This window comes from Staurois parvus, unplaced genomic scaffold (assembly GCF_062004578.1).
Source record: "Staurois parvus isolate SC_StPar_1 unplaced genomic scaffold, SC_StPar_1.0 ptg000057l, whole genome shotgun sequence".
In the NCBI taxonomy this organism is placed as follows: domain Eukaryota; kingdom Metazoa; phylum Chordata; class Amphibia; order Anura; family Ranidae; genus Staurois; species Staurois parvus.
Window position 1 is genome coordinate 1,485,090 of NW_028317853.1, and position 19,020 is coordinate 1,504,109.

Here is a 19,020-nt window from a genome sequence, read left to right on the forward strand (position 1 = left end):
CCTAACGCAGAGTGGTGGCACTTATTTGGTCTTGTACACTTTTTCACTGGCTACATACTTTGGATTTGTTGTATATCACTTATTGGAGTGATTATTTCACAATATCACTAGTGGAATTGTGTGGATTTTAACTTCACGTGTTGATTTTATAATATTGCTTATATTATGTTTTATATCACTAGTGCTTTTGCATGATATCACATATTATTATATTTTGAAAGATAATGCACTATATTTAGTTTATTTTTTTGAGGTATCTTGGATTGGAGTGACAAATCGGATATTTATCACAGCTGGAAGATTGGATAGTGTGGACAATTTTGGATTTTGTATTGGGGACAATTTTTGATATATTGGGAATGTGGGGTAGGATTTGAGTGTTTGGGGAAGGTTTGTAGAAAAGGTTTATGATATTTGCACTTTCAAGGGTGAAAGATTTACTTTTCTCTGGGGATTCACAGAGATTTGGATTTGACAAATTGTGAAAATGTCTGTCTAAAATGGAGGTGATCTGTATGTGACTCTAGCATGGATGAAGGTCAGATGGTGCCTGCTGTGTGATGGATACTGTGTCAGGTTTGCCCTGTGTGTTCCTAGGAACACATAGTCTTCTGTTTCTAGAATGTCATACAGAGATGCTGCAGGATTTTCAGAATTACAGAATTAGATTACCCCCAATTTTGAAGTTATTTACCTATTTGCACGGAAAGATTGTGATTTGTGTATATACAGTATGTTCAAAGTCAGAAATTCTAAAGGTACAGGAGCCAGTGGATCAGCATAGCAGCCAGCAGAAGTAAGTCAGCAATGGCAAACCCCATATTTTTGCAAGAAAACTTTACTTTAAATGTGTCTACTGGCTATGCAATTAGACTGAAATTCTAAGTTAACCTGTCCACCCCTGCTGACATAGATGATGAAAACAGATGTCTAATTAATTTATTAGAATTATGCACCTGAAAGTTATGTATTAAATGACCCCAACATTAATTATCGTGATTTGACACTACATTGGATCCTGGCAAAATGTGACCCTTACCTTGGTAAGGTTAGATTCTGCACACAGAGGTGATGGGCACTCACAATGGGCAATGCCTCCGACCACCACACAAGTTGCACCAAACTGGCACTGGATATCATTACAGGATTTCGGAGCTGATGGATCTGGAAGTCAGATGCACAAAGCCATCAAAACAAATAATTAGTGACAAACAATTTACAATGCTGATACACAAACCTAATGACAAACGTTAGTTTAAAATATATGTAATGCTATCAAAATGATATACAGGACCAAAGAAAACAACAGTAGGACCTTAAAAAGTAAGGTTGATATACAGCAGAGCAGTATACAGAGCATTTATATTAACACTGGACATACTACACATGCCCCAAAAAATGTTATGGAAATACACAAGGCATATAATAGTACACAAAGTCCTTTTGTCCCTTCGCTGCCCTCTCACACTTTCTGGCAATTCCCAACTGTCAAAATGACATCCAGGAATTGCTGTGTAAATACAATGGCTGTAATAGCTGCTGCTTTTAAAAACAAACATGGACCATTATGCACAGTGTTTATAAACACTGTTTAGGCAAAAGATGAAGTGATACAAAGTAACAGTTACATGTGTAACCAAGCTGTTTCATTCATCTGCAGGTCAAAGGGATGAGCTTTCATATGTATAAATGTATTTATTAAAGTAGAACTAGAGGCAATATTTTTTTTTTTTCCATTTTGGATCGAGCAAAGGAAGGTTTAAACCCCTGTCATTATTTTTGCCATCTGTGTCCCATAGGGGAGATTTCCCATCACTTACTGTCCCATAGTCAAAACAGGACATGGAAGGAAGTCCCTTCAAAGTGAGGAAATCCCGGGGTGTCACCAGGATCACCACATCTAGTGTCCCCATTTGGGACAAAATATGGGATTTTCTTTTATTTTCATTTTTGACGATATTGGTAAATAGAACAAATAGAGGTGATAAATCTCCTTAACAGGGGGCAAAGAGAGCAATAAAAATCTGACACTTTCTAATCCTTCTCCACTCTATTCAAAACTAAAACAAAAAATGCATTTAGATACACTTTAAAGTTATTGAAGACTCAATCGGCCAATTTGGAGATTTCTAATAACAGCGAGAATATTTTCCTGCTCCACATTTAACATATCAGGATGAAGTCCCTAATTATAGAAAAAGTTTCAATAACCACACTATCCTTTTTAGGGCTCCAATATCATGGATATTATGGTATTCATGATTTGCCTTTAACATCAATTTGTGAATAATTTTTGATACATATACAATGTAGTGTTTAACCACTTGCCCTCCAGAGGATTTACCCCCCTTCCTGACCAGGCCATTTTTTGCGATACGGCGCTGCGTTACTTTAACTGACAATTGCGTGGTCATGCAACGCTGCACCCAAATGAAATTTACGTCCTTTTTTTCCCCCACAAATAGAGATTTCTTTTGGTGGTATTTGATCCTCTGTGCATTTTTTATTTTTTTGCGCAAAAAATAAAAAAAAGACCGACAATTTTAAGAAAAATAAACAATATTTTTGACTTTTTACTATTAAACATGTCTAGTAAAAAAATTAAAAAAATCAAATTTCATCATACATTTTGGCAAAAATATATTCTGCTACATGTCTTCGCTAAAAAAAATCATCCCAATGTGTAAATTAATTTATTTATGTTAAAGTTATAGTCTACAAATGGAGGTATATATACTGGATTTAAAAAAAAATATATTTTTTTTACTAGTAATGGTGGCAATCAGTGACTCAGCAGGACTGCGGGGGCATTCTGACACTGGGGGGGAATTGACTTGGTGTCATTGTGACATCAATACAGTGATCAGTGCTAATAAAAATCACGGACACTGCACTAATGGCAATGGGCATGAAGGGGTTAACATCTGAGGTGATCAAAGGGTTAACGGTGTGCTGTGTTTTGTTTCACAATGGGGGCTGTGTATGGCTCTGCTGAGCAGAGCCATACAAACCAGTGTGCAGGAGCTGACAGGGGAGAGAATGGCGGCGTGGGTAGGAGGTGCATGCCCCCTACCTGGAACTGCAAAATGACATATCTATACACGTGATTTGGCGCAGCCGTGCCGCCCTGTAGCAGTATTTCTGCTATAGGGCGGCGCGGAACTGATTAAATTAGGATTTTCATTTTGTGGAGTAGTGTATCCTTTTTTTTATTTGTTTTATTTTTTTTGTTAATTGTTTGTTTGTTGTTGCTTTTTTTCACCACAGCTCTGCTTTTTTTTTACTTCTCCATTAAAGTGAATGTGAAGACATCTTAACCACATACCATAAAGATCTCAAACTGGTCACTGGTCATGTTTACAAACCATTTTTCTGCATTTGATTTTCTTCTAATTTTGAAGCCCTTTCACTAGCCCTTAGACTCTTGTCACAGTACACATTAACTTTCAGCAAAATAAGACAAGAACAGGGCTGTTGTATGACCTCACAGACAGTAGAAGGCACCCTGGTGGGAGTTCCATTACGGATATGTTCAGTTCTGAATTTCTAGGCCAAACCTTACTGCTTCTTCTAGGTAGGAGCACCACCAAGGGTGTTTCTGCTTCATTCATTTGGGCATTAAAGTAAACCTGTTACTTAGCTCTGCATGGGTAAAGCATGGGTTCATATTAAACACATATATGAGTAAAAACAAGTCTCCATATCTTTTCATGCAATTGCAAACCTCACTGACACAAAGCAAAAAAGCAGGGATGCTTAAACCTATAATTTTACTTTAAAAAAAGACCTTTGACAACAACAGAAATAGAGCTGCCATTGGTGACATGTTTTTGAAGGTGCATGCTCACGGGCAGTTATTCTTATCTTTCCTTCATTACTTTCCAAGCAACTCACAAGGAACAAGCATGATTCTAGCTTCTATAGGGGTACCCGATATGTATATTATATTTCTGGGGCAATAATTCATTGACGGAGCTTGATTAGGCTGACTGTCCTCGGCCTTCACCTTTAAAAACAAGGTATCATTGGCAGCCCCCATTTCTCCAAGCATTTGCTGGGTAACACAGTCAGACTTTTATGGATTTGTACAGCTACTGCTTCTAGGAGACTGGACACAAGGCAAAACAGAAGGCACAGCACTATCTAAGGGTAGCAACTATACCCAGCCATAGAAGACTATGTCCACCAATGAACTGACAAAGAAAATGAATTACCTGGGAGTACAAAAAACTTTAAGTCTGCCCCTTATTTGTGCATGTTGTAGGATACCATGGTGTATGTAAAGAATTTATAGATAATTTACTAACATATGCACATCCTTTATAGTCTATAACCACAAGTGTTGGATACAGTGGGGAAGTATTAGAATCCCTGTCAAATTTTTCTGCTGCCCAGGGCTCCATTAGAGAGCTTTACCCTTACCATTTCTCACTGTCCCATGGTCAACTTTTTTCCCCATAGAGTAAGTGAAGGAAACTCTCCAAAAGCAACACAGACAGGAGCAAACAGTTTTTTTTCCAAGTTAATTAGGGGAATGCTGGAACCCCTATCACCTTTTTGGTATTTTCTGCTTCCCAGATGTAGATTTTCCTTCACTTACTGTCCATTAAACCGTTGTTCCAAGAACAATGTTCTCCATATGCCTGCATGGGTTTCCTCCAGGTACTCTGGTTTCCTCCCACACTCCAATGACATGCTGGTAGGCTAACTGACCCTAGTATGTGTATGTATGACTGTGACTTAGGCACCTTAGACTAAGCTCCTTGAGGACTGATGTGAATGTACAATATATATGTAAAGAACTGCTTAAATTCTTAAATTGTCAGTGCTATATAAGTACCTTACATATGTGTGTGTATATATACAGCTCAGCATGAATGACTACACTCCAATGGATTTGCCGGAAAACCTTTACTTTTCCTTCGGAATCAACATTTTCTATGGGACACTATACTACAAAATACTCCCACAAATGCGGGCCATTGATTGCAAACAAGATTTGTTAATTTGCACACACAAAAATTTCTTTTTCCTAACAAATTAATTCAAGACCATGTTGCAAAAATGAATACACCCCAATGAAAGTCTTAGGAGCAAAGCTAAATTATTGACAACAAAATCCTAATTAACAAGAATTCAACTACATGTGAGTCTAATTATTCATTAAACAGGTGTCCAGCAGACAATTATGAAAGGGTGTTACTTAAAGAAAATCTCTTCCCATTTTATGCTGTCAGCAATGACACCACATGGAAGAGAAATGTCAGAAGGCCTGAGAAAGAAAATAATTTCTTTACACAAGAAAGGTGAAGGCTTCAAGAAAATCAGCAAAGCTTTACTTATCAGTCAGAATACTGTAACAAAAGTGATACAAAAAATTAACAAAGATGGAACTGCAACCATCTCACAGAGACATCTAGGCCATACACAGAAGTTAACACCTCGACAGGAGCGTCTTCTGATGAGAAGGGTTGAAGAAAATCACCATGAAAGTTCACTGCAGTTGGTTACAGAAGTAGAAAGTCAAACTGGGGTGACTGTTTCTTGGGACACAATGTGGCGCACAATGTAGAGGAATGGCCTGCATGGGTGTCGTCCACGAAGGAAGCCTCGCTTAAAGCCCCTGCAGAACAAAGCCTGCCTAAACTTTGCCAGTGACCATGCTGAAATAGAAGATTACTGGGACACTGTACTCTGGAGTGATGAGACCAAGATAAATGTTTTTGGAACTGATGGCTTCAACACTGTATGGCATTGCAAAGGTGATGAGTACAAAGAAAAATGCATGGTGCCTACAGTGAAACATGGTGGTGGGGCTGCATGAGTGCTCCTGGTGTCAGGGAGCTACCTTTCACTGATGGTATCATGAATTCACAGGTGTACTGCTCTATATTGAAAGAGAAGATGCTACCACTACTCTGTGCCCTTGGTTGTTGTGCACTTTTTTAACACGATCCAAAACACACATCTAAGGCCACTCTTGCATTTCTGAAGAACAGGGTGAAAGTGATTCAGTGGTCAAGTATGTTTCCTGATCTGAACCCATTCGAACACCTATGGGGAATTCTGAAGAGACAAGTTGAGCATCACTCTCCATCCAGCATCCAGGCTCTAAAAGAGGTTGTTCTTGAAGAATGGAAAAAGATAGATGTTGCAATATGTCGCCAACTTGTTCATTCCATGCCTAGAAGACTTACTGTTGCCCTTACAAATCATGGAGTTCGTATAAAATACTAGCTGTAGTTATCTTTGTTGTAAGGTGTATTAATTAACTAATTTGAGTAAAACTGAATATTTTGTAATTAAGTTATATTATTAACCTTTCATGTAAGGAGCTAAACAAATGTTCTCTAAAACTGAGTTTTGTAAACATTTTGGAAATTGTGTAACTCACAAGAAAAGGTTCAAGGTTTTGAAATAGATAGATATAATACAAAACCTTTTCTTGTGTTTCATTTTACCTCGTATTACTTGCATGATAGTTAAAGCATCAAGCAAACACTGCATTTTGCTAGAGAGAAGAGAAACCATTTTATCACAGACAGGCTGCACACCGAGCTGACTACACAGTCTGAGTAATTGTAAAACACTGTCAGATTTCATTTTGTTGTGTTTTTCTGCCTGCTCAAATCTGTTTTCATTCTGCTGTAGCCGCCGTAGAAGGTAAATCATTATTGATTATGCCATCAACCTATAGAAAATCTATGAACAAGCTTTGCAAGCGTAGCTCCACCTGGGCACATGATTGTGACCCAGAACATCAATATATTTTTTTTCTTGACTCAGTAAGATGCCAGGCTGGGCAATGCATGCACCTGTTAAACGAATGTTCACAATAATTAAAAAAACCCCAAAACATTCAGTTTTGATATTTCACCCTATAACAACTGAAAAAAACTACAGTTAGCCATTCATATCCATCTTATTCAACTTGTACTTCCCTGTCCTCCCTCACCCATTACTTTAAGATCACCTGTAAAGATTATTGGAAATTGTGAGCATATTCAACTGGTTTTAATTTACCCATGTTATCACATGATCCTTGGTTTCCAGACCCTACTGAACTTAGCTGGGCATGCTAGACTCGTTTGTAAATAATGTACTACCTGAATATAAAAATATATATAAACTGTAGGCGTAACTTTATGTCTGGTGCTTTGCAACAAACCTGAATAACCAGCATGGCAGATGAAAGCACTTTCATGACATCTGCTCTGCCAGACACCCAAGATATCTGGTTGCTTACCCTGCTCACAGCCATTCAAGCCAGGTTTTCGTCCATCTGGGCACTGGCTGCATTTCAAACCAGAAATACCCGTCTTACACGAGCAAAGACCTGTCATCTGCTCGCAGTCATCACGCACAGCTCCAACTGGATCACAATTGCATGCTGTAAAACAAAAGGGTTGATAAAATGTAAATGTACTCATAGGTATGAGCAGGGCTTTTTTTTCCTGAGAGAATAGGTACACGTACTCCCTTATTCCAAGTTATCCCTTGTCTCTACCCCCTACCCACCTTAGAGCACTATCCCTTGGTTCCACCTCCTAGCACTGTCCCTAGCTTCCACCCCCTACCCACCTCCTAGCACTGTCCCTAGCTTCCACCCCCTACCCACCTCCTAGCACTGTCCCTAGGTTCCACCCCCTACCCACCTCCTAGCACTGTCCCTAGCTTCCACCCCCTACCCACCTCCTAGCACTGTCCCTAAGTTCCACCCCCTACCTACCTTCTAGCACTGTCCCTAGGTCCCACCCCCCTACCCACCTCCTAGCACTGTCCCTAGCTTCCACCCCCTACCCACCTCCTAGCACTGTCCCTAAGTTCTACCCCCTACCCACCTCCTAGCACTGTCCCTAAGTTCCACAATCTACCCACCTCCCAGCACTGTCCCTAGCTTCCACCCCCTACCCACCTCCTAGCACTGTCCCTAAGTTCCACCCCCTACCCACCTTCTAGCACTGTCCCTAGCTTCCACCTCCTACCCACCTCCTAGAACTGTCCCTAGCTTCCACCCCCTACCCACCTCGTAGCACTGTCCCTAGGTCCCACCCCCCTACCCACCTCCTAGCACTGTCCCTAGCTTCCACCCCCTACCCACCTCCTAGCACTGTCCCTAAGTTCCACTCCCTACCCACCTCCTAGCACTGTCCCTAAGTTCCACCCCCTACCCACCTCCCAGCACTGTCCCTAGCTTCCACCCCCTACCCACCTCCTAGCACTGTCCCTAGGTTCGACCCCCTACCCACCTCCTAGCACTATCCCTTGGTTCCACCCCCTACCCACCTCCTAGCACTATCCCTTGGTTCCACCCCCTACCCACCTCCTAGCACTATCCCTTGGTTCCACCCCCTACCCACCTCCTAGCACTATCCCTTGGTTCCACCCCCTACCCACCTCCTAGCACTGTCCCTAGGTTCCACCCCCTACCCACCTCCTAGCACTATCCCTTGGTTCCACCCCCTACCCACCTCCTAGCACTATCCCTTGGTTCCACCCCCTACTCACCTCCTAGCACTGTCCCTAGGTTCCACCCCTTACTCACCTCCTAGCACTGTCCCTAGGTTCCGTCCCCTACTGCCCTCCTAGCACTGTCCCTAGGTTCTACCCCCTACCACCTCCCAGTACCTCCCCTTTTAGTGAATACAGATCCCAAGCATCATTTTATGGTGCTAAGTAATTTGTATAGAATGTGTTCATGATAATAGGAAAAGCAGTAAAATAGATTACCTGCAGCCAGCTAAATTATCCCCCCCACTGCCCCAAGCAACAATAGACCCCCTGCAAGAAAATATTCCCCGAATAGATTTCCCGGAAGCTGCCATTAATAGACCCCAAGCATTCAGGAACAGTAGACCCCTCCCTCAACAGTAGATCCCCTTCCAGCAACAATTGACCCTCCTCAGCATCAATAGACCCCTTCCTTAATAATAGGTCCCCCAGCAACAACAGATCGCCCAGCATCAATGGTCTCTCTAGCATCCGTTGCTGTTACATACATTCAGTGTTTGAGTGCATTCCCCCACGTTCCCGCTGAAAAAAAGCCCTGGGTATGAGTCAGCAGAAGAAGATTTGGACTGTTGAATGATAATTTAGTTGAATGATCATGGAAAAAACAAACATACACGCTGTTATGATTCGCGTATATGTGTTTATTCGTGGAGCACAGACCCCTGACACCAGCCTTATCTTAGTGGAATGACAGCAGTTATCATAAGTAGACCAACTATGAGAGACAAAATGAGAAAAAAAATCCAGACAATCACATTGGCTGATTTGGAAAGAATTTATTTGCAAATTATGGGCGAAAATAAGTATTTGTTCACCTACAAACAAGCAAGATTTCTGGCTCTCACAGACCTGTACCTTCTTCTTTAAGAGGCTCCTCTGTCCTGCACTCATTACCTGTATCAATGGCACCTGTTTGAACTTGTTATCAGTATAAAAGACACCTGTCCACAACCTCAAACAGTCACACTCCAAACTCCACTATGGTGAAGACCAAAGAGCTGTTGAAGGACACCAGAAACAAAATTGTAGACCTGCACCAGGCTGGGAAGACTGAATCTGCAATAGGCAAGCAGCTTGGTGTGAACAAATCAACTGTGGGAGCAATAATTAGAAAATGGAAGACAAACAAGACCACTGATAATCTCCCTCGATCTGGGGCTCCACGCAAGATCTCACCCCCTGGGGTCAAAATGATCACAAGAACGGTGAGCAAAAATCCCAGGACCACACTGGGGGACCTAGTGAATGACCTGCAGAGAGCTGGGACCAATGTAACAAAGGCTACCATCAGTAACACACTACGCCGCCAGGGACTCAGATCCTGCAGTGCCAGACGTGTCCCCCTGCTTAAGCCAATACATGTCTGGGCCCGTCTGAAGTTTGCTAGAGAGCATTTGGATGATCCAGAAGAGGATTGGGAGAATGTCATATGGTCAAATGAAACCAAAATAGAACGGTTTGGTAGAAACACAACTCGTCGTGTTTGGAGGAGAGAGAATGCTGAGTTGCATCCAAAGAACACCATACCTACTGTGAAGCATGGGGGTGGCAACATCATGCTTTGGGGCTGTTTCTCCGCAAAGGGACCAGGACGACTGATCCATGTACAGGACAGAATGAATGGGGCCATGTATCGTGAGATTTTGAGTGCAAACCTCCTTCCATCAGCAAGGGCATTGAAGATGAAACGTGGCTGGGTCTTCCAACATGACAATGATCCCAAACATACTGCTCGGGCAATGAAGGAGTGGCTTCGTAAGAAGCATTTCAAGGTCCTGGAGTGGCCTAGCCAGTCTCCAGATCTTAACCCCATAGAAAACCTTTAGAGGGAGTTGAAAGTCCGTGTTGCCCAGCGACAGCCCCAAAACATCACTGCTCTAGAGGAGATCTGCATAGAGGAATGGGCCAACATACCAGCAACAGTGTGTGCTAACCTTGTGAAGACTTACAGGAAATGTTTGACCTCTGTCATTGCCAACAAAGGATATATAACAAAGTATTGAGATGAACTTTTGATATTGACCAAATACTTATTTTCCACCATAATTTGCAAATAAATTCTTTCCAAATCAGCCAATGTGATTGTCTGGATTTTTTTTCTCATTTTGTCTCTCATAGTTGAGGTCTACCTATGATGCCAATTACAGGCCTCTCTCATCTTTTTAAGTGGGAGAACTTGCACAATTGGTGGCTGACTAAATACTTTTTTGCTGTATATTCTTTACTGTATATAATTTAGGATGTAGAGTGAGCTCCTGTCAGTGCACTTTTCTCAGTGATATACAGAGTTGATTTGAAGAACCCAGCTGCAGCACTACTCCCTTTTTTCCTGCAGGTCTAGTGATTCCCCATCTACCTGGCTCAGCTGTGTCTGTCAAGTTTCTACACTGACAGACTCTTGGCTTGGATCATATAACTGACAACTGGCTGCCTGTGGGGCAGACATGACCAGCTAGACTCTCCTGGACAGTGCACAGAAAAGCACTTGCGGCTGCATCCTGTCTATTGCACTTCGTTGTTTTATTGCAGTGTTCTGAAAAGGTGCAACAGGATCTGAAGGAACAACTTTGATATGATGTAACGAGGGACATGCTGGGGTCCTCTAATAATGATACCGCCTTCATCTAAGTGTTGGTGAGAGATGCCATACAGCCATCCATCAAACCTATGCAGCCTGGCTCTTCATTGAGTAATTTAGTCTCATGCCTTCAGCTCTATACGCTTGAATCAATCCTTGCCTCAGGCTTTCACAATCCAACGGGACTCATGGATTCAGGACAACTGTTCCAAAATGTTAAGACTGTGTCCAAAAATTGCTGTTACAGAGAAACCTAAACACAATAGATCTTGCCTATGGAAATGGATCATTAACTATGTAATACAGGTTAGCTGTGCTGTTTTATTATCAAAAGAAAATCATGTACAATCTGATTATTGCAGAGCTTCTCTGAAGCAATCAGTGAAAGCGAGATACAGAAATAACTTTTTCTTTACTTAAATCAGACATTCATATAAATCTTCAGGTAATCGTTAGAAGTAAATGAAGTAGAGAACTTATGCAGAAAAACTACAATATGGCTTTAGTAGCGCTGCTAGCTTAAGACTAGCCCAAGAAGCCCTGCAGGTTATTTACTAATGCAAGTAAACTCTGCCATGGCACACGGGAATGATTCCTGTACTTTTAAAGAGTTCTTTTTTTCATCTTGGCTCTCAAACTTGGCTTCAACCAAAACTTTTTTGGTTTAAGGAAGATGGGGAAGAAATCAGAAATCTTTCAGATTTTCATTACTGTTTCCCCATTGAGGAGACTTTTACTCGTTTTCTTTACCTTGGCGTCATGAAAACAAACTGTGGGAACAGGGGGTAAGGTAGATATATACCTCTGCTGCTGGTCACATGTTCAAAACAAAAAAACAGCCTTTGGGATACAGAGTAAAAATAAATAAGATCAATAAACTGTTTTAAATTGTCATACAAATATATACTTGAAATTAAATATTTATTATTTTTTGGCAATTACATGGTGTGGGTGGATTTCTGCTTATTACAGGCTGTGTCACGCCCCTCCAGCCTGTGGCTTAGAATAACAGGTGAAACCTCCATAAGGATGTAACATCTCACCCCCAGTGTGTTTAGTCGGTAAGTGGGCATGGAGGAGGAGGGAGGGAGTGGGCTGTCATTTACCACTGTGTATACACCCACATTTGTGACTCTATAGTCACATGGGCTGCTCAGATGTGATAGGGAGGAAATGCTCATTGTAGAAATACACTGAAAACTGAGCATGTTCAGTAACTGCCAAAACTGCTCTAAAAAATGACCAACTGCACTGGGGACATGGAAAGAAGGGGAAGATAGAGAACAGCAAGATCAACCAGGTTTTTTGAAAAATATAGAAAATGAATCCTATAGTGACTGTGAGAGTACGAACAGCATGTAACACAGCATTTATTGACAGTTTTTTATGATGTGGGTTTAGTGACACTTTAATGAACACAGAATTCAGTTATTCAGGGTTAACTGGGTTATATAGCCACCTACAAGAGGAACTGGGGACTAGCAACAACAATGCCAATGGCCAGTTAGGTAAAATTCCTCCCACTCCCACCATGTTTCAGTTTTGTAGAAACGCTGTATTAGGATTAAATCACAAACACAAGGGGTGGAGTCTGTGTCCATTAATGAACGCCAAGAAATTGATTTTACAGTAAGTACAAAAATCCTGTTTTCCTTCAGGTAAAAAGGATTCAGTTATTCAGAGACAATTGGGACATCCAAGTGCAGTCTAACTGAGATGTGGGCAATGGTAACAAAACACTAACAGGCCAAATTAGCATACAAAAACAACAACAGAAATGAAGGAAATCTAAAACTCAAAGAAATACCTGAAGGACCTTACTCTTGAAGTTGGCATAAGATGAGGCCCGACCCACCTTTTAAAACTTACAGAAAAAAAAAAGTCCAGATGCCAGCAAATCTGGGAAACAGTTACCCAATGCCAAAAAAAGCTGAAAAGGGATTGAAAAATCTAGCAGAGTGCACATTAACAGGAAAAAGCAGGACCTTGTCTTTAAAACCATAGGCTTTAAAGAACTGTCTAAGGCACTGAAAAAAGGACCTAAGCCACTAAGATATGATGGAACGGAAAGATGGTTCCCCTTTATGAAGTTTATCAGGGATTTTGTCAGGGATGACAAAGGAAGAGTCAGTCTTTCTAATGGAATCATTGGCTGAGAGATAAATATGCACAGTGCGAACTACATCCAGGCAGTGAAGGGAAATTTCCTTTTGATGCATTGGTGCCAGACAGAGAGATGGAAGGACAATGTCAGGGTTGAGGTGAAAGGCAGAAACCACCTTGGGAAGAAAGGAGCTTATAGACCTTAATACTACCTTGGTCTTGTGTAATTGTCAATATTTTCCCATTGCACATGTTCCTGGAATAAGCTAAAAAGTAATGGGTGCTGCAGCAACAACCAGTTAGAGACTGAAACCATCACAGAACAGTGTAAATATTTGTCAGCATACCACGGATCTTTAGATAAAGTCCAATAGTTTTTAAAAAATGTTTGGACTTTATCTAAAGATCTGTGGTATGCTAGCAAACACTTACACTGATGTGTCCTTGTGTGGAACCAAAATAGGGTTCTTTATAGGATGCCTCGCAGAAATGACGGTAACAAGGAAGGCAACCTTGTGGGTGAGAGTAGAAAGGAGAGTATCTCTGAGAGGTTCAAAGACTGTTTTTTGAAGAGCAAGAGAAAAAAATATTCAATTCACATGAGGGACACCCTGTACAAAAGTTTTAACCAAAGGATGAGGGACTAGAGGTCTTTGGAATAAGATTGCAGTGGATGAAATTTGCACCTTGATAGTGCTTGGGGTCAAATGCTGATCCAGGCTTAATTGCAAAATGGGCAGGATACATCCCACAAGTAATTCTTTGAATGAAATCTTCTTTCCTCACACCAGGCAAAGTATGCTATCCATTTGTGAGGGAAGACCTCGGTGGATGTAGACTTCTGAGCTCGCCATACATCTTGATCATAAGGAATAGACAAGGGAGGAGGGGAAATACACAAATCAGGCTTTAAAGAATCCCACAGAACTAGCAGAGCACACACTGCTTTCGACAGAGAATCTCTGCTTTGGGGAACAAACGTGTCCAGTTTTTTTTTTAATTAAGGTCAGGAGCTCCACATCTAATGTCTCTCACTTAAGACCATTCTGCCAGATCCAGATGATGCTGGTTAAGGTAGCCTGCCTGCCAACTGTCCATGTCTGAAAAAGTGAACAGCTTGGGGTAGTGAGTAGCTTATCAGGATTTGTCCAGTCACAAAACAGCTTCAAGTAAAGAGTATACTGAACAAGGTTTGATAGTCTTGGAGCCTCTTAGAGGTCCCAGACTAGTAGCAGCAGTCAGTAGTAACCTCGGGCTGTTATCATTCTTCATTTCAAGATGGCACGTACAACATCAATATAAAAAACTATATGGTATCGTTAAGCTTGGGAGTTATATCATCTGATTCTGGCTCCCCAGGAACAAACTCACTCAAAAAAATGTATGAGATTTTTCATCCAACTGTGCATCTACAGCAGAAGGCACAGAGGTTGCTACACCTGCAGGAATAACAGAAGGATTATGGAGAGGAAAGCATAAAAATACACTTACAGCCTCTGTGTTCCAAGTCAGCAATCATAGTTGTGTTTTTGTTTATAAAATCAAGCACAGCTGTAGAAAACTCCTCCCTGGATACAGCAAATGGGGGGGGCAACACCTGGTGGAGCTAGGAGATACTTTGAGGAGTGTGTTGACTGAGGAGGGACACTGGAGGCTGTCTCAAAACTGTAAGTAATTTATAAGCTGGAGAGAATACGTAAAGTTGGACTGCTACCCTTGTGTTTCTGACATGTTGTTTTGTTGAATTGACGCAACTTAATTTAATGAAACCAAGATAAAAAAAGGCACTCACAAACCAGCTGCTGAGAGCAGGAGAGGTAAATGGGCAGATATGTCACTGCAGGCAGTAGCAAGCACTTACTGGGAAAAAATACTTGAGTCTCTTGCAAATGGGGGAAATAGCAGGATGAAAACGACCTCAGTAGCTGAAAAGTTGGGAACAAAGTGTGGAGTGTAAGTGCGTAATTTTTTCTTTGGAGTCTATACCTCTTCTATTACAAGAGAGGATTTTGCTCACTTTAGAAACCGCAGCTTGGCATTGCATGCCATTATTAAGCTTGTGATCTACCTGAACTCCCAGATCCTTCTCCACCATTGATTCCCCCAGTTGCACTCCCCCTAGTATATATGATGCATGCATATTCTTATCCCCTATGTGCATAACTTTACATTTATCAACATTAAACCTCATTTGCCACATAGTTGCCCAAATAAACAGTGCATTGAGGTTGGCTTGTAAGTTGGAGACATCCTGTAAGGATGTTATGCCACTGCAAAGCTTGGTGTCATCTGCAAAGACTGAAATTGTATTTTTAATCCCAGACCCTATATAACAGTAATGTAGTAGTTCCCGATGCTCAGATACCCCCGAAAAGGCTTACCTGGTTCTGGAGAGCTCTCTGAAAGTAACCTAGAACACAAGGGTCTGAAAAGAACCACAAGCAGGACCCAGTAACCAAAGGTCACATTCCAGGTTAACTTTTCTGTAGGCAAACTCACAAAGTGTGACTAGGTCACAACAGAGGCTGTGTAAAGATTCTGGATCTGAAGAGTGCTCTGTGGCTAACACAGTACAGAAATATCTAGAAAGTGCCACAAGCAATGTCTGAAGGTCACATTCCAGGCAGGCACCACAATCTTCAGTCCAGTGGGGTCTGTTTTTGACTCTAAGGAAGAGGGCTTGCCCCCTCGAAACATGTAAACCTGCACAGATCCCTGGTAGGCGTTCACCTGGTGTGGTGTGTACATTCTCCCGGGTCCCACTGATCATTGCGTCTGTTCACATATTATCCTTAATGCTATTTTTAACCTTGGTTTGTGAGTACATTTATGGCTTTTATTTATTTAGAATAAACCCCCCTGAGATAATGCACTAGGCCGGTGCACCTTCTTTTCTTGTTTTTTCTACAATGAGCTTCTGGACATTCCCGGACCAGCGGAAGGCAGCAAGGCCATACCGGTCCCTTGAGTTGTTTTCTAGTCATTTACACATGTCGATGGGCAGGATTATCCACACCCATATGCCGGAGAGGTGTTCATACTTTCAGTGGGGTCTAGATACAGCCTCCAAAATATGGCTGAGGAAAAGCTGATCTGGATAGCTGTATAAAGAGCGGAGCTCAGCAAACCTTGATTGAAGGAAAGCAGTTATTTAGAAAAAAAACTAGACAAAAATAAAGTTACTAATAAAAATTGGGTACATATTTCTCAAGAGAAAAGGCATCCATCCTCCTAGGACACTAGCAAAAATCTGAAGTATGATGGAAGTGGGAGGGATTATACCTGGCAGGCTGACGGTGTTAGTGTTGTCAATGTCCAATTCGTCCAGTAGGTGCAAGTATAACTTAATGAATGATGAATGAAACCGTTTTTATTGTTCTCTTTGACCCCATTATAGGGAATTCCCATCACTTCCTGTCCCAGTTACTCCCCTTTTTGATTATAGAAAATGAAAGGGCTTCTTTCAAATGGCAGTACAGTAATAAAAACCAGACAAAGCTTCTGTCCCTTCCCCACTCTATCTAGACATGTTTAGAAAGGTTGGGTTTTAAGCAAAAAAAAAAAAAACCCTATGTTCATAACATTTGGATTTTGAAGATTATGTGTAAAAAACAGCAATGAGCTGTAACCAACAGCGGTCAGAAACATTTCCTTAGTCTGGCTTTTGTTGCCTTTTCACTTAAACATCTTCAGAAAAACACTCACGGGTACAGCCACTCTTCTTATCTGTTACGATGCCTCGGAAGTTCCAGAAACCAGGCTCACACCGGTCACACTTCAGTCCCCCTACTCCGGGTTTACAAGAACACTGGCCAGTGGTGGGATCACAAGTACCCCCGTAGGAGCCATGCTGGTTACACTGGCAGCTGCCTGTACAAAGCAAAATGAAAGAATGTTATTGACTGATAAGGCAATCATGTCATTTTAATTATCCGTTTCACTGCCAAAGTGAACATCCAGCTGGCAACCAAAGGTAAGAGGACACATAAAGTTATGCTCTATGTAGAGAGACATTAAATCTTTTAAGTAGCTCCATATGGCCTATTCTGCCATCAGCATTTCACAGAGTGTTGCTTATCCAGGGACAGTGACAAGAGGTCAAGGCTCCCTCCAGTGTAAAGGTTCTTATGACAGCATTTCTCATGCTGTGTTGTTTAACCTTGTGGAAATCTATTGTCTTTTCACTGCATGGGAGATGCAACTCTGATTTCACAGTCCTTTCAACAAATGTAGCCAAGTACAGATCCCATGGCAGTTTTACAAACACTTAGCTGTGTTAAAGGGTATACCTACCACACTTATAAATATAAAGAGCTCATTTGATCTAAAAAAAAACCCAAAAAATGTTTTTTTATAAAACAAATAGCTGGTGAGATCATAAAATATGAACAATTCCTTCTTGGGCTTTATTTTCACAAAACAAAAGGGACAGGTTCACTTTAATCATCCCTTTGCCAGCAGGAAAAAAAAATAACCAAGTACTTTGAGGTATGGAGGAAAATGTGCTTGGCAAAACACCTAGCGTAGTCACATGGGGGAAAGGGCATTGGTAACAATTGGAAAATCTTGCGCAAGCTTTTCACCAAAGCTATTGGTGGCTGATTGGAGTTCCTAGGGAACAAAGGAAAGGTAAAGTATGTACAGGTGGGGAGGAGAACATTAAGGTGAAAAATGCTACACTGGCTACCAATAGTGTATAGTGAAGCTGTTGTTTAGACATAGAGACATCAATGCCTTCCATTCACTGAAACTCCATATCAGTTGGTCCAGACCCATATCTAACCCACCAGAATTTGCCATCTATCCTTTTTGGGGCCTGAGAAAAATGGTAACCTACAAAGTTTTTGGAAGTGTTTTATGTAGTGATAAAAGGAAACTGTCATTTTTAGATGTTTGCGTATTTATGATAAAAATTCCTAAACAGACTTGTGTTCGCATTCTCTAATGGCTGTATGCCAAACAACAGAATCCATACCGCTAAAGAAAACCACTGCAAGAAAATCATTTAACTGGAAAACTAACCTGCGCATTTTTACTGAATTCCAGATTGTGTGCTAAATGAACTGGAAAGGTTCTGTTCTGTGACACACTGGTTTTCAATTAATTAGTATGGGACACAAGGGTTCACAGCCTTGTAATGGTGCCGAAAGGCAACGGAACAGTCATGGTGCTGTATTTCTAGACAGGAAGTATAGTATTGGTACATAATGAGCAATATGACTGCCCATATGTACAGCATATGCATAATTAAACTCTATAAGAATGCCCTTTTAAGGTGTGTATTGCTAAAATAGGAAAAGCAAATACACAGGTTTCTTTAAAATACCAAGCAGGTGACGAGAAGCTAGGAGCCCCACAAGGGTAATAAACTGGGCCCCCGCCTCCTGTTTATGTTTACTTAATCTGGTTATTTATCACAGCGAGGAGTACGGCCAAAGAACTAATATTTTCCTAAGAGCAGACAATCTGCCAGCCATGCCGTGAAATGTCATCTCCTACAAGCAAAACTATGACTTATTTAACTGCTGTGCCATCCAAGTCTGCTGAGCACCAACTGTCGGAACGGTTAGTTCCCTTAAGGAAAGGGTTAACGAGTCAAAGCGTACACTGACGACACAGCGAGCAATATGTTACTGTGAATTTTTCTGCATTCGAACCACTGCTATTAATAACAGCGCACAGTAACACAGCAGGTGACAACACGGGTCCTGGAACAGCTGGCACAGGAAGCAGCCGTTCCCATCTGTAGAGGTGTGGAGAAGGTAAAAAAAAAAAAAAAAAAAGGGACAAGATGGATTTCTAAGATTCTGTTTGACTTTGGGGATGAG

The 19,020-nt window shown here is 41.3% G+C and overlaps 1 protein-coding gene across 10 annotated transcripts in view; it reads right to left on the minus strand.

Annotated features, from left to right (window-relative positions):
- AGRN (agrin) overlaps positions 1 to 19,020 on the minus strand; it is a 653,845-nt gene that overhangs the window by 96,168 nt on the left and 538,657 nt on the right. For all 10 annotated transcript variants that reach the window (XM_089668391.1, XM_089668395.1, XM_089668399.1 and 7 more), the window contains 3 exons: positions 16,898 to 17,062; positions 7,247 to 7,390; positions 1,040 to 1,164 (listed from right to left, as the gene is read on the minus strand). In XM_089668391.1, the coding sequence (XP_089524517.1) occupies positions 1,040 to 1,164; positions 7,247 to 7,390; positions 16,898 to 17,062 (434 nt within the window). The remainder of the gene's footprint in view (positions 1 to 1,039; positions 1,165 to 7,246; positions 7,391 to 16,897; positions 17,063 to 19,020) is intronic.